This window comes from Colossoma macropomum, unplaced genomic scaffold, assembly GCF_904425465.1.
Source record: "Colossoma macropomum unplaced genomic scaffold, Colossoma_macropomum, whole genome shotgun sequence".
NCBI lineage: Eukaryota > Metazoa > Chordata > Actinopteri > Characiformes > Serrasalmidae > Colossoma > Colossoma macropomum.
The window spans coordinates 32,462,188-32,479,400 of record NW_023494787.1 but is presented as its reverse complement, the minus strand read 5'-3'; the positions used below and the strand labels follow the sequence as shown (position 1 = coordinate 32,479,400).

Below are 17,213 nucleotides of genomic sequence, written 5' to 3'. Positions count from 1 at the left end.
AATGTGCTACCATTTTAACAGTATGTAAACTACAGAGCGTGCCATAAAATCCAGCGTTCCTCTCCAACAGAGAACATCAATTCAAAACCCATGGCCCCAGAAGTGCTAGTACAGATGGCAGTCCTTTCTGCTGCTGTATTCTGTGCATCAAGCAGGATGTCTTTTTTTCAAACCTTTCTCAGAGAAGTTCTATAGCGTCATGCCCTCTCTTGATACCTGACATGAACAGTTAATACAAAACGCTTGTCTACTGTCATTCACAATAGTTCCACATTTTTTTTTCCACTGCTTATCTTGCTTGCCATCAAAGGCCCAATCCCATTTCCTATTTTTACCCATACTTGTTGCCCCTTGGAACTGAATTACAAGTACACTGCTTCACTAACAGGCTACTAGCGGTGCTCCGTAGGTGACTCTGCCAGTCTGCAGTGATGGCAGAGGAGGATAAAGTTTAGCAACCTCACTGCTGGGCTTTAGTTAAATATAGGGCATCATAAGCCTTCAAAGAGGAGGGATGAGACTATTATTTATTATTGCCGCTCCTAATTCTTCAGTGATATGAAGCTGAAGTCAGCTATTCACCAGTTTCTTGTTTGAATTTTTCTGTTCAACCTTAAGTGGAGGAGCAGCAGTTACGTTAGCGATTTTAAATGCTTGTTATGAAGAAAAGGACTGAAATACATGGAAACCTCATTAAACTAAGATAATACAATGGTTATCGTAATGATTTTTGAAGGAGAAAATACTGGGTTTCTTGGGTCGCTTGCACAGCCATCTTGCGTTTTGTTTTTTTTTGTTGTTTTTTTTTTTCTTGTAACACTCTATTTGGGGTGTGCCTCTGAAAAACCTCCGTTTATAAGGCCATGTAGCCCCAGTGCTTCGCAGTACCCTGCCATCTCAACAAAAATCAGCCCCCCTTCCCCTGGGAATAAATACGCAAAACTGTGGGCTAGGGCTAAGTGGTAGGGGCATGGGGTGACATGGGATTGGGCCAAACCATACAGAACCATCTACAGCACATTGTCTATTCATCTAAAGAACCCTTCAGTCATGCAAAGCGTTCTTAGAGTAGTTCAGTTTAGATTTTATTTGATAAAGAACACTTGAAGAACCATCTTCTTTAAGAGTGTAGCGTAGTAGCAGTTTATGGCTCTTCTGTGTATGACTAAATTTTGTTGGTGTTTGTGTGTTCACATTAAATGAAACGTCTTGTTAACTTTAACCTCTGCATAGTATGTATTTATTGTGTGTGAAGTCTCATAAAGTCTCAGGTTCTGCGTGTTGAGGAGGGGGTCTCGTATCCTTTCCGTTGTCTGGCCTCTCACAGACTGCTGAATTATGCATCGGTCTCGCCTGCTGCACATGAAATATGAATTTAATATCGACCCCCCCACAGACAAGTGCTCACATGACTAACATTTGCGTATGTGACCTCCCTCAGATATCAACAAAACGTAGTAACCTCAGTCACCCTCTACTCTCTGTAAACAACATAGAAATTCAACAGAGACCATATCCCACCGGACACCTAACTTGCGCTTAAAAATAAAATCTGCACAACTTGCTCTTACCCCAGATGTAGTCCATGGGCCAAGACAAGCTTGAAGTCTGAAGTTTGCTTCTTCAGTTTACTTCAGTACTGGAAGCTAATTACCATCTAGGCATGCCTTCTCAAGTACACATACTTCCGTGGTTTATGTATGAGAGACTCTTAGTATGTTGCTAAGACAGTAGTAGCAGCTATTTTAAAGCCTGAATTTTGTACATACTCTTGGCATATTACTACATTCATGTAAAGCAAAACTGTAAATAGAAAAGATATTTTGCTTAGTTACCACTTCAAGGCTTAACCTTGCTTAAGCGTTCTTGGTATTTCAATAAATGTGTGTTTAAGCTTGGTGATACACGGTTATGTCTCTCATAACTATGACCATGTATCAGTCATCTATGTTGTAAATGTCACTTTTTGCTAATTTCATAACAGAATTCAGTGTTGCTGCTTGATTACGCATTTCATCTGAACTGTCTGTCTCCCTGTGCTGCTTTGGGTGTCAAATGAGAAAATGAAGAGCGTAGCAGAGTGCAAGTTGGCAGCGCTGGAGTAGGCTGCCTTTGCTGTTATGCAGATAGAGGAGGGGGCTTGCTTACACACTCCCACTTTATTGCTGGGCAGAAAAGACGACACGCAGAACGGAGTCGGACTTCTCCTGCCTCCACTCTGCGCTAACAGAGCAGAAGAGTGAAGTAGAAAAGGCGAAGCATTGGCAGCGAGAAACGAAGGCTTGCTTTTGGCTCACATCTAAACAACAACTAAGCCTCTACTGCAGAGCACCAAAGGTATGTTTTTGATTTTTATGTTTGCAGGTATGTTTTGCTCTTTACATTCAATGTTGTAAGCTCTGATTTCAGTTTTTGTGTTCATGTTGTAAAGCACAGCCCAAACTTCATATGGATCTACAGTTCTTTGATTTATCTCCTTCTGTCTGTTGATTATAACTCATTTGCATGTACTTGACGCTGTTAAGTTTATAGATGTAAGCTAGCGCAGATGTAACACAACCTTGCTTATTTTGTGGTTTCTGTTCCTCGCTGCTTCTCTCCTGCAGGTGTTCCTTCTCTCCTTATATTCTCACCTGTTTGGATCCTTGGGTGTTTGTGTTTTAGGACCTCATGCAGTGTTGCTTTGTTTTTGGAGTTTCTCAAATTTTAAGTCTAAAGTGGTAGGATTTCTTTTTCTACTTGGATTGGTGTTTTGTAGCCTGGTTGACTATCTTTATGGGAACTAGATAAACAGGAAAACATGAAAATTTTGATATTATGGTGACAGTATCATTGCAGTGGTAACAAAATCTTGCGTCTACAAAATGAAAAAACTTTTGAGAGAGATTTACCAGATTTAATAAGTAAATTTGGACTATTTCTGTTTCTGTATTCACACAATTTAAATGGCAAATGACGTTCAAAAAAAGATTTTGACACTACTGTGACTAAAGTAGGCTATGAGTAGGTAAATTGATAAAATAAGTAAATATGTGATAACATTTTGATTATTGAGAACTTTTATGATATTATTGATATAAAAATTGGCTTTAATGAACAGTGTGGGTAAAAAAAAAAGTACTTTACTGTGCAGTCAAAAAGATAAGAAAAGATTGGAAGGAAGCTTTTGCTGCAAAAGAAGGAAGCCCTTGAAAATATTGCACAGATAAATTAATCGCGTGGCAAAAATTGAGACCAGTAGGACAGATTAAAATATGCGTTATGCAAGGGTCAGCAAATTTACTTTAATGCATTTTAATACTCCTTTGAGTCATTTCATTAACTTGTCACGGCTATGCATGTGATTTATATGGCAGCGTTTACTGATACAATTTTCACTTTATAAATAGCTTTTGTATCACCACTGTATTAATGCTAATTTATGCAAGTGTTGAAGGGAATTGTTTTGTTTGCGTCTGGCAGTGTTGTTTGCTTCTTACATAGTATGTAATAATATTTATGTAATAAGCTCTGTGTAAAAAATTAACATTCAAAGCAGTTGAAGCTTGTAACAGACATAAGTGTACTTTGTTGCAATTTTACAGTAAATCATTCATAATGCATTACTGAATAGTATTGGAGAAACTGAGCCTGTTAGCTGTATTCTGAGCTGTGCAGCCTAAACTTTCTATATATGCAGTTTGAAGCATTAAACGACTGTTATTTCATATGCATCAAATTTGTTACTACCATCATACGTGTTTCCTCTTTTAGCGATGCACACAAAAGCAGCTTGAATGCTAAGAGCTCCCCCTTGTGAAGGATCTTCACTCTGCCAAATATAACTTTAGAATGACCAGCGGATACTTCATACAAATTGCAAACTAATCATTAAGCTTAGTCGTTGATAACTTTTTAATCGATCAGTTCTTTTAATGTAATTCATCATTACAGCTCTAGACTAAATATACATCAATTATATTTAGGTGTACTTTTTTACAAAAGTGCAGTAACCAGTGGTGCAAGAGTGACTGTGTGCATGTTACTATAGTTTTTAAATTTTTCTTAAGTTTTTAATTTTGGTTTTGTTTTGAGTTTTTGATTTTCAGTTAGTCTTAAGGGTGCATTAATAATTTTAGTTGTGTTTTTATTTTCTGAAGCAATAGTTTCTTTTTATGTAGTTTAAATTTAATTTGGTTTTTAGTATTATGATGAACGGTGTAATTTTAGGCATTTAAAAAAGATGAAACGGATTTAATACAAAAATAGACTGAGCTCTCACTAAATTTTTGTTTTAGTTTTGTCTGACAGTTTTGTGTTTTTAAAAACTCGTTTTATTTTTATTACAGTTACTGAGCAGTTTTTTCAGGGCTTTTTGGTGTGGTAATAGTTTTAATTAACTATAATAACCCTGGTGCATATGTGTTAGGAGGTGAGAGGTCGCTATAAAAGCAGATGGTGTGCTACCTAATGGCTACCTGCAGTTAGTATTTCTGAAGTGTGGGTGGGCATAGATGTGCACGTGCAGTGGAGGCAGATTTGAGTGACAGACTGCAGACTGAGTGATAAAGCGGCTGGTTTCAGAGAGGGCTAGGGGAAAGAAGGATGGAAGAAGAGATGGAGACGATTATGAGGATGATAAATGTGAGGCAGATGCGCTATCATTGCCTCACAGTCCTTTCAGCTAACAGAGATACACACTCAGTCTCTTCTTAGAGGGATCCCTCCAAAATTACCCTGAATAGGCAGGCAATTCTGGGTCACTGTGGAAATGTTCATTGTGTGAAGATAAATGCCTTTGAGGTCTGTCTAATTTAAATGGGTTAAGGTGGCTAGAAATATTTGTAGAATTTTATACTAGTATGTGAAAAATATGCAAATTCTGTTATTAGTGTATCTCACTAGAAATATTATGTTGGTCATAATAATACAAAACATAAATACAAAGCAATTTTTCAATGTTAGAATCAACCATAATCAATCATAATTACATTCAGTAAAATATGCATTCATTTGTTGCTTAAGTTGTTATTTATTTGTTTATTTATTTATTGGTAAAGAGTAAAAAAGCAAGAGTGAACGCTAGTTCAGTGGCGTAGTCCATGTTGGAACAGACAAAATGCACCAGCAACATAGCACGTTTGAAAAAAGGCTTTAAACTGTCAATACAATTACTATTATTATGAAAAAATGGAATGAGCTGTCTGTTGAATTTGTTAAATTTGTAAATACAATTTATGTAAATATCTCTAACTGGTCTGAACCTATCTTTTTATAATACATTGTAGTAGAAGTGCTGATGATACCCATTATATATCTGGAAAAAAGAAATGTGACCTAATTTATCACAATAATTTACATTGCCCACACTAGATTGGTGTATTATTTTTGTCTGTATTTCACTACACTGTAAATGGTTACTTTAGTCATGTTTTTTCTGTATTTTTTTGAAAAAATAATTCTGAATTGTACCAAAAATATCTTTATTAAACCAAGATTTCTTGATACATTAATATTTTTGAAAGAAATTGATTGAGTTGTTTTGAAGTCAGAGATTTACACCCTTAGTGAACAATGAAACCAAGCATGCTTTGCCCCATTCTGTGGCTCCTCAAGCTTTTGACACATTACCATTACCTTATCATCTCATACCTTATCATTTTATATTCAGCACTGCATTTATTTTTTCCTTTTCATTTTCCTGTGACTGTGTTCCTAACTTACTCACATAGCATAGTCGATTATGTGCACGTCTGGTGTGCCTTGGGATGTAAAGGATTTGGATGTGTGAGTGTATGTGCAGGATACACTGTCTGTAGTAACTATAATCCCTGTGTAGCTGCGCTGTCAGTTTTTTAAGTTTCAGTCAATAACAGGGCTTGTAATTTCTCGTGAATGGGTATTTTGCCAAGTGGATGTATTCGCCATTCCAAAATCAAGATTGTCCAGTTTCTGCATGAATGGTTCTAGTTGTCTCTGGAACATTTAAAAGCCAGTGATCTGGGCTAACCAATCTGTTGCCAGGCCAATTAGAGCCAGTTATGTTGTGACCGACAGCTTTGCAGAAAGGGCAGAGCAGGCCAGAATGCTTGGCTTATAGCATTAATGTCTTTCCTTCTTGCCATTAGATGTAGATGCCTATTCAGTCAGTACTGAAAAGGCTAATTGCATCATGAATTAATTTTATATTTTACTGAAGAACACAGAATTTTGGTAGCAGAATTTTCTCCATGGAACCAGATTTAAGCGCTGAGAAGATGCTGCTCCAACTTCACAGGTCTGTGGTAACTCTATGGTACTGAGAAGTATTTGTAATTGGTTTCTGATGGTTAGGAAGGAACATGAAAAAAAACAGAGAAATCAGAGGAGGACATGGTGCAATACAGATTTTTTTCTTCACTGGTCTTGTGAAGAGTTCAGTGTGGTGTATCTGGTTGGACAGTGTAATTTGGCTCTTCATGTGTCAGTAATAAATTGTGGCATACTTAATGTTTTTGGAGCACACTGAGAAAGAAGATAAAGTACCTGGTAGCCAAGATTAAATCGACAGTTCATTCAGTTTACACAGTTTCTCCCACCACCTAAATTCCATCCCGGCAGTAGAACAATGGACCAGCATTCTCACCCTCACCTTTGGAGATGAGCTTTGGGTGATGACAGAAAAAAATGCAGATATAAGTGGCAGAAATGAGCTTTCTTCGCAGGGTAGCGAGCTACACCCTACTTAACGGGGTGAAAAGCTCAGTCATCCAGGAGAAGCTCAAAGTAGAGCCGGTACTCCTCCACGTTGAGAGGAGCAGGTTGAGGTGGTCTGGGCATCTGATTAGGGTGCTCCCTGGCTGCCTCCTGTTGGAGGTTTACCGGGCACGTACCTGGGCCGAGACTCTGAGGTCCCAGGACCCACTGGAGGGATTATATTTCCAAGTTGTTCTGGAAGCGGCTCGGGATCCCCCAGGATGAGCTGGAGGAATTTGCGGGGAACAGGGTCTTCTAGGTTTCTCTGCTTTCCCTATTGCAACCGGACCCTAGCTGGATCAAGCAGGTTAAGAAGATGAAGTTGAAGAAAATTGTCTAGCTCAAAAATTCAAAGAGTGCAAAAATGTATAGGTTTTAACAGGATGCAGGAGATCTTGCTGTGTTAGATGGTATATCAGTATGTATTTGGGGTCAAATGACTTTCTTAAAAAAAAATTGCTGTAGCTTGAAGATTAAACAAATATTGTATTATCTTCTACTAGTTAATTGATGAATGAAAATATAGTAGCAACGTTAGTATGAAATGCAGTTATGTGCTTTGGTGCAAGCATTGTAATACCGAGATTGATGGATATAAAATTCCAGGAATGTCATCAGTGAATTTCAGTGAATGGGATGATGGAGGGATGAAAGAAAGGATAAAATGCTTTGATAGGTGAGGGCAGCCTATATGAATATATTGAGTATGAATATGTTGCAGGCATCAAATTTAGAACAAGCACATATATACAAAGAAATTAAAAATTAGTTGAAACATTAAATATCTTTTCAGTTATGTACAGGTTTAAATGTATTTGCAAATCTTTGCTGTCTGTTTTTGTTTTCCTACTGTCCCAAATTTTTTGGAAATAGGTTTGTACTATCAGTCGTTATGAAATTCTTGGCTACGAAATGCTTTATGCGCTTGGCCAGGAGTTGAAGCTCATATCAGTGAGTTTCTGCCAGAGGACTGAGGGAAGCTAAGTTAATCTTAATGTAGGCTAATCTTAACACTGCAGTGGCCCTCTTTTCTCCTGAAGTTGACCTCCATTTGCATTTTGTCCTGATTTAGTAACACAGAGGCCCGTAGTCATGTCGTTTTCCCCTTCTTAGTCATGTCTACTTGCCCTCTGATTCACCTGTTCTGCCTCATCAGACCTTTGCAAACCAGTGTAGCCAGTAAGCCGTCATTTTGCTGGACTCTGTTAGTCCAGGGGTGGCACCACTGTCACTTTGTGTTAGGCTGATGTTTGCTGTGGCCTCACGCTGGAGATGTAACAGTCATTAGAATTAGCCACATGCTAATTCTCCAGCATCACGCTCAATTCCACTCCATAATTGGATCTGGGCTCAGTGATCAAATATGATTTCCCGTGTCTCTGTTATCTGATAGCTAATACTGGGACCGTGTATGTGTGTGTGTGTGTGTTAGCAGGAGAGAGGAAGCTATCTGCAGGTGAAGTCTGAGGCTTATGTGTTTGTGTTGGGAGTGTAGGGGTGAGATTAAGTTCCAGAAAATCTGCTTTGCCATATTATGCATGTGCACATGAGAGCAAGTGTCTGAACTCATTGGCTGTGCTCATGCCCTTCTGTTCTGCATATTTATGTTCACTTTCAATTTGAATGTCAATCAAACTTAGTTAGCATGACAATTAGTAATTGTACTGCCAAGACAATCAGGTAAATCAGTGTATCAATGAATAAATGAATATCTTGAACAAATTATACATATTCATTCATTTCTCTCTCTTTCTCTCTCTCTCTCTCTCTCTCTCTCTCACACACACACACACACACACTGTGTGTGTGTGTGTGTGTGTTTTCAAGTGTATAGAAATGGGCTGTAGGCTGCCTAAGCCACGTGGTTCAGATGAGGCTCCAGGAAAGATCTATTCGACCCTAAGGAAAGCCCAAGTGGAGACGCACACTGGAGTGGCCTACACATACCACTTTCTGGACTTTCTTTTAGGAAAAGAAGGTAGAAACAGGCTTTCTGCTTCCATTTGATTTGTAGTAATAAGAGTTCATTTTGAAAAACAGCTCACTTTCACATCTCCATTATCCATATCTGCATTATAGGTAAAATCAATAAAACTGCAGTTGTGTTTTTATTAAGTAAAAGACAAGTAACAAAATTAAACTTGATGACAAAATATATATATATATATTTTTTGGTAGAAACAGGAACTCCAGTGGTCATTTCATGTTACAGAGTTAAACAAAGTGCAATATTTGACATTCTTCGACATAAAACAAGCAGGAAAAGTGCTGAAAATAGCAGCAAAGCGGCCAGTTAATGGGCAATGTTAAATATCTTCATACTTCGGAAAATCCCAAAGGCTGAATCTCAAATGGCTCACTGCTCCCTATATAGCATGCTGTGTGAATTATGAAATTTTGGCAAACACCCCCAAATATTACACTTTATGTCCAATATGGAATTGTGCACACGTTGCTGAATCCAAAGTGGTTCTTTGTTGGACATACTTAGCGTTACTTAGATGCAGTTGTCATTATTTTAAGACCTACATACTGCACTTTGTAGGGAGAAGGGAGCCATTTGAAATTCTGCCTAAAACAGCTCGTGGCATTGTTGCGTCACCTGCCCCGAATACTGTGTGCTGATCCACTAAACAGATATATCAGGTTCTGCTCAAGAACAGAGCGTTTCACTATTTCTGCTGTAAAACGTGAACTTGCAATGCCTTGACAATGGACAGCAGTGGCTTTTGTGACAAGACATATTTAGAGTTCAGAATGCACTACCTGTTAAGACTCGCAACAGTCAGCTCATTTTTTTTAAAGGATGGCGTATATAAAGTTTTACCAAAGAACTTTTACTTGTATTTTCATATTGTGTTCACCACTAACTTAAAGCATTATCAGTGTTTGAGTATTTTTGTGTTTTGAAAAGCAATAACAAGAATCAGATCATAAAGGGTACTTTTCCGATGTCTCTGCAAACCGTGATTGACAGTGAACCAGTAATACACCATGGCAAATGACTTGGCAGTGACAAATGAAATTAGGAAATGGTCTAATAAACCACAAGCACCAAAGACCATACACACTTGTCTTGGGCAGAAGACAAAGATAACAAAGTGGCTGGTGGTACCCCCTTGCATTATATGACCCACCATGGCATTGCTGCTTTAACTAAACCAGGGTTTTTCAACCTATGGTCCGTAGACCACAAGTGGGCTGTGAAACACCCTCTACTAGTCTGTGAGCCTGTACTCAGGGGGAAGCAGGAATTCGTAGTGGGCCTGTAACGCCACAAAAGATATGGAGAAGTTTCTCAGGGTGCTTTGTTTGGTGTGGACTGATCACACCTTTTCTTTATTTCGCTCCATTTTGACATGTGTAAACACTCCACCCATATTCAGGTCTGCAACAAACAGCTTAACTGGTCTGTCAGAAAATGTGGGTTTCGGTCTGCATCCAACCGAACCTTGGTTCAGTTCACTGCTGATGAAAACACGTTCTGTAATAAATTCAGGGAATTTATCAATAGAGCTGGCTTTCCTTCTCTTCTAGAGGCACATCAGCACTGTACAGTCAGCATAACAACTGGCACAAGCTGCTGTTAAAAACAATAGACAAGCCATAAAATAATGGCTAAGAAATGTGTTTGATTTCAACTCATGAATCCTGGAGCATATATTTGGTCGAGCATCAGCAACCCGAGTGGTTGAACTGAAATTGCTAAACCAATGGCAAAGAAGCAGATATCAAGTAAGATTTATCATTATTGTTGATTGTGACAACACTAATCCAAAACCTTGGTGAGTGGAGTGTGGTTTATTTCAAATAAATCACAAAACCCCTCAAAACTGGAGACATCTCGAGACCAAACAGTTACTCTTTTGGGAAAGCCAGTGGAGTATTTTCAGTGAAAACATGATGGACTGCAGCTCCAAATCACAATCCACATCTACCTATTTTTTAAATACCCGCAAATTTTGCAAACCTACTGACAACCAGAGTGGCCGATCTGATCTTTTTCAGGGCCTTGGTGTGGAAATGGTTGAGAACCCCTGAATGAAACTATCTGATGTGCAAAACATATTAGGGGTTATGCTAATCCTGTCATTTGTTGGATCGTTTATTCAGAGTTGTGTAGTGGTACAAACTCCTACTAATTTAAGCATTTCAAGTCAAATCACAGAATTACCAGAATTGTGTGATTCCTTACTGCTATGAATAAATTCTGATAGTTTCTCAGCTAATTGGACTGCTGCCAACACAAATTCAACATGCTCAATCAGCCAAAACTATGTAGAGTCGACTAGAGCCAATGGCGAAGGACACAATGCACAAACTACAGGCGGTGGTTGGCCACTGATGCTCAAGGACGGCCTGACGTCGTCTGTTGGCCAGCATATTTGTATTGTTGCAGCAAGCTGTTAGCAACTTAGCTATTTGCCATTTAACTTTCTATTTCCCTCTCATTTTACAAGCAGTAACTCCATGATTAGAAGAATTATCAGAAATTTAAGCAGTTTCAATTAATGAGCTGGTTGACTTGTCCATGCTCTGCCCACAAATGTGTTCTTTCATTGCAACTGTTGCCAAGTTGGACAAGTTTTATAGAATATTGGAAAAAGTCCAATTCAGCCTAATCAGAGTTTGTAACTCATTTTTTTATTAGACTATCAAATACAATGTGGTGTTTTTTAAATGCTGAAGAATTTGTGTGTTGAGAGAGGCTGCATTGTTAGGATGTTAGCTCGAATATAGTTTTTGTCGTGTGATCTCACCCAGCTTTACAGCTAAATCACGTGTCTGTGATCCCTAACTTTCTGACACTATTTTTCTCTCTCTGTGATTCTTAACCAAGTAGCTTGAATTTATTGATGTGGTTTGAGGCAACAGCTCATGATTTGTGTTTGTGTTGTGTGTGTGGCAAGTACATGGGGCAATGGTTATCTGCAAATCCCTTAGAGTAGCAGTACTACAGTGCTCTACACTCCCAAAACATCCAGACACCTCTTCTAATTAGTTAATTCAGTTACTTTAAGGCGTGCCCATTGCTGACACAAGTTCAGTTGCGCACACGGTTTGTATAATCTCCACAGAAAAATAGGTACTGGTACAGGTACTTTAGGGAGTTGTGTTCTACAATTTCTCATGAATTTGGATTTTTGCCAGGCTAAGTTTACAGTGGTAGCTGGAAAAAAAACATGGGTAGGTCAATTAATAAGCCCCTCATGAGCTGAAACTGATAAGATTTACACAGCTGTATGTTCTAGGAACTCTTGGGAAGCCCTAGTAACCTTTAGATGTTAGTACATACATAGCATTTATCTGTATAACACGCACTAGTACTGTGTAAACAAAGTGTTCTAAGTGTCGCTAACATTTATATAAACGACCCATTTCCAAAGAAGTGGGGACACTGTAAAATGTAAATAAAAAAAGTTCCAGTGACTTACATTAAAAGTAGAGCTGGGCGATATGGCCAAAAATGTTATCACGATAAACAAAATTTATATTGTTCGATATCGATACATATCGCGATAAATGTCAAATCATTATTTCTTTCAAGTTTGAAGGCTGATTTTTGCTCCTGGGTGGTTAATTGCTGTTTTAAACTATCCTTTATGGTCGGAACACGACAAACACTCGCCAAACAGTGGAACATTTCACAAATCTGTCATGGGATAGTGGGAGAGAGTGTCTGCTGAGCTGTTTTTACCAGCTGGAAAAGCATGGCTATTTTGTAATAGTCATAATTTAAGAAAGAAAACAGATTATTTTTAGCTGGTGACGAGCGCTCGGCTATCCCGTTACAAATGACATCACAGTATTCAGACACCAGCTGGCGACGACTGGATATTCAATTGTAGTAGTTTAAGGGGTGAACCGCAAAATATCAACACCAGACAAACAGAGTCCTCCTTTTAGGTATGTTTAAACTGAAAGCGGTGCTTTTGTGTCGTGTTTGATCTACAGTATCATTAATTCGCCGTGTCGTGCAGTGACGAAGCGCTGCTTTAAGTTAGCCAGCTGCTAAAAACAGCTAGCCTGGAAAGATAGCGCTCTCCCGCTCTCCAATGCCTCACAGCTTCCTCAGTTTACTTTTGTTTACATCAGGGCCGTAACTGCATGAACACACTTCTTGCTTTCACTTTCGTTGCTTGGGAATGCACTCATACTTAAATATGACTATCCGAGCGCTGTAACAGCGCTGTAGTTGTGAGGATTGTGATTTAACGCTGCTAAAGCTGTTAGGATGTACAGAAAGAGGTGAGTTCGCTGTAGGACAGTACAGTTACACCACTGACCTCGTCACTCACACTCGGTCACAGGAGAACAGATCGCCTGTCGCTCCGCTCAAACAGGGAATGTATAACTCCGTGTTTCAGCCGTTGCTAAAGACCTATCTTACTCGTGGCCCCCTCCCTCTGTAATCATGTAGAAAAACTCGGAAGTGCGCCCTCTCCTGGCGATAGCAGAGTAGTGTCGCTTTCCTTGCAGTAGAAAACGCCACCAAGGCTTTCGCTGAACGTGGAAGTGTGAGAACGGTGTATTATATCGAACATTTATCAAACATGTCGTATCGCTCTATCGAGGAAAAGTTATATTGCGATAATTATCGTTATCGTTTTATCGCCCAGCCCTAATTAAAAGTAAAGTATGTTTTTTCTTTCTCCTATAAAGTCATCATTTTGGAGATACGAGGTTTACTTCCAACAATAGCGATATGCAACAACTCGTATGTCTTAAGTGTAATATGTCCTATTTGACCTGAATTTTTTTGTCAGAGAAAGTGTAGTAATGTAATATGTAGGCCTTTCACAATTGTTACATAAACATCTGATCACAGTTGTTTGAGCTGATTACATTTTTTTTTAATTGATCAGTTAGTTTTTACAGTTCAGTTTCACAGACATATGAAAACGTAAATACACCGCATACAAAGTTTGGACTTCTCAACATATTTAGAATTACAGATATCAAGTCTTAATTTAAACAGTGTTGATAAAGGTGATATCATTTAACAAATGACACTTAGAATTAACACCATCCTTTACATCAACCAACATCATTGGAATTTTCTTAGGTGTAAAGTAATTACACCTTTACATATCACTTCTTCAAACTTGTCAAATTGAAATCAGGTGCAAATGAATACAGCAGCGTTAGAGAATCTGCAAGTAGCTCTTGCAACTGTTGATGCATCTACCAGAAGGAAAAGAGTGCACAAATGTGACCTAAATGGGAGGTCAGGAGGAAGCATTTGCAAAGGGGCAAGACTGGTTTGCTAATGAATATGTAGGCAAGGACCAGGACTGTAGGAACAATGTGATGTGGTCAGGTGACTCAAAGATGGAGTTGTTTGGCCACTGTACCGGAAGCCAAGTTTGGCTCATACCAACTATACCACCTCATACCAACTATATATTTATATAGAAGTATGGCGGTGGAAATGTTACGGTTTGGGGCCACTTTGCTGCCTCAGGGCCTAGCCAACTTGCAATCATAGAATTGACAGTTCTCTTTCATACCAGACTGCTTGAGCAAAATATGAGACCATCTTTAAAAATGTTGAAGCGGGAGAAGTGGACCTTCCAACAGAATTAAGTAAATACGCCAAAGAATGTCTCAAAAGGAAGAAATGGAGGGTTGTGGAATGGCCTAGTCAAAGCCCAGATCTGAATCCCATTGAAAAACTGTGGCGGGTGGGATTTGAAATGGGCTGTACATACAAGAAACCCCTCAACCATTGCACAGTTGAAAAAATTCTGCATTGAGGAATGGGCAAAGATTTCTCCTAGTAGAAGTTAGAAAAAGCAAAAGACAAAAATAATAGTTTAGTTAATTTTCTTTCAATAAATGATTGCAATGTCAAATGTTGACTGTTTCTGTTCTATTATGTAATACATACTTTTTACCTAAAGATCAAATACTGATATATTTTACGGGGTGTACTTACTTTATATGGCTATACGATGTTGGTCAAACAAAGAATGTAACTGATAATGTTTTTATCAGTTTAGTTGAGGCAATCTCATGGAAATGAAGTAAAGCAGAAAACACGTATTGAGACGTGTTTTAGAAAACGCAGGGTCTTTAGAAACCTACAAAAAGTTCAACTTCTGACTGATGCTGTAACACCTTTAGAGGGCAGCAATGAGTAATGTTTATTTGAGCTCGGACTGTGTTTAGTGTTATTTTGGAGCTAACGTTTGACAGCTAGGAGGCAAGATAGCAGTCAGCCAAGTTGGCCATTTTAGGTGTTTACTTTAACGCAATTTAATTGACTTTCAAAAAAAAAAAGTGAATTGTGAATCTGAAAGGTTTAAATGGCAAGTAATTGTCATCTTAAATTTCATTATCATGACATGCCTAGTCATTTATGAGGGATTTGACTGGCCAATTCATATGGGATAAAGCAGCATTGTGCAAAGTCCAGCCCCAGGACTAAATGTGACCTGCGGACAGATTTGAATTGGCCTGCTTCTGTTTAAGAGTGTGTTATAAGGGGGCAGTCGTGGGCTGGAGGTTAGGGAGCCAGCCTTGTGACCGGAAGGTCGCTGGTTCGATCCCCCAGCCGACAGTGCGTGACTGAAGTGCCCTTGAGCAAGACATCTAACCCCCAGCTGCTTCCCGGGTGCTGTGGATAGGGCTGCCCACCACCCTGGGCAAGTGTGCTCACTGCCCCCTAGTGTGTGTGTTCACTAGTGTGCATGTATGTGGGTGTTTCACTGCACGGATGGGTTAAATGCGGAGGTCTAGTTCCTCTATGTGCAAAACACAGTTGGCCCGGCAGCTAGTACGCTGCAGTTCTGTAAAATTACGTTGTAACGTGTCACACTGGGGTAACAAAGTTTAGCTAAGGTTTAAGAGCCTTTCTTCTCTAATTAAACCTGCAGTTTCATTTACTAAACCACATTTGGTCCAGACTGCAGCCATAAAGTTCAAACTCAACACTGAGAACCGGCAATTTTGGCGAGTTGGAAATTTGAATACTTTTTCATCGAGAGCCACAGTAAATGCGTGAGCCTCAAATTTCAAAACACTGTAATGAATCACATTAGTACACATTAAAAAGCATGAACGTTACAATAAATATTCAAGAGAGAAACTAAAGCAGCTGCATATCAAAGTGTCATTACCCAGATGTTCATGTCCATGTTACAATTAAAAGTAAAAGGCTTTAAACAAACCAAAACTAGCCTTCAGTTAATGCCAGGTAGAATAGCATTAGGCTAGTAAAGTGGGCTCACTCAAACAAATGGCACCAAATAAGCCAAAAATCAAATTGTAAGATATGCTTCAAAGATATTAAACTTTTTCTACATCTAATTAGCCAGTTACTAAATGCTGTAGATTACACTAATCTTGTGTTTAGCATGAGGGTAAAAGAACTGTTGTGAGTCAAACTCCACCATAGAAAGAAAGAAAAAAAAAAGCGCGGTTGTCTTACATTACACAGACACTGTTTTAAAAGACAGAACAGACAATGCATTTTCTTTGCCAGTTCAAATGTATGTCACAGTTGAGTTGTGAAGACTGCCATTTTGCTGCATTTCCCATTTACAAATGGCAGGTGAGTCTAGTGCCTGGATTTGCTTCTTAATGCTGCGTCACATCAAGCAAGCTTCCTACCCCACTCAAACAACTACGCCCACTCACCCGGGCTGCATACTTTGCAGTTTCGCAGGTGTTTCTGTCAGACTGAACAGTGTAAAACAGCAGTGTAAAGTCACATACCGCAAACATTAAACTTTTATTTAGCTTGGTGCTTAATGACTTTGAAATCAGGAATGGGTATTTGAGTACTTTGTAAACTGAATACTCATTGTTTAACCGTTCGTGGTGTCAGTATTTGAAATTATGAAATTACTGAAAATATCTATGAGTATTCATTGCATTTCATTGCAGAAAGATTTACAGGCTAAAAATGAAGTGAAACAACCATTTTGCTTGTAGTTGCAAACGTTAGGTTATACTTTATTACTGTGACGAATAACGTTGCCACATTAATAATGACATGATAATGACCTGAATGAATGACCGGAAAAAAGACAGTGTAGAAGACGAGTCCTTGTTAGCATCCAGTGTGTTTAGCTCATTAGCTTGTCTGAAGAGGCTGCCTTCGTTACTCATCAAACAAGATGTCCTTCCTTGCAGTACTTATACTAAAGTTTGTCCCCTCGACAGCCATCTTGGTAACGCCACTGGGCAGTTATTTCCAGTCATACAAGACCAGAACCCTTTGAATGTGAAGGAAGCTACAAACTTAAAAACCTAGAAACCTAAAAACCCAGAAACCGAAGGCCAAATTACCTTTACAGAAACCTATTCCAAATCACTGGTAAAATTGGACAAAAGTCTCATTAATAATTTGTATCATTTGGCTTAGCACACATTTTTTTTTTATTTCAGGTTGTTCTTTACTCCACTCGTGCAGCACTTAATTGGCACTTTTAATTAAAGGGCGGGACTTTCCCCACAAACAGATATGTCAAGCATTACAAGTTTCTTGTTCA

The 17,213-nt window shown here is 38.8% G+C and overlaps 1 protein-coding gene across 1 annotated transcript in view; it reads left to right on the top strand.

Annotated features, from left to right (window-relative positions):
- The first annotated feature begins 2,207 nt into the window (after positions 1-2,207).
- Positions 2,208-17,213, top strand: part of rftn1a (raftlin, lipid raft linker 1a) — a 37,665-nt gene continuing 22,659 nt past the window's right edge. Inside the window, exons 1-2 of the mRNA XM_036567005.1 lie at positions 2,208-2,337; positions 8,542-8,692. Of these exons, the coding sequence (XP_036422898.1) occupies positions 8,551-8,692 (142 nt within the window). The 5' untranslated portion in view covers positions 2,208-2,337; positions 8,542-8,550. The remainder of the gene's footprint in view (positions 2,338-8,541; positions 8,693-17,213) is intronic.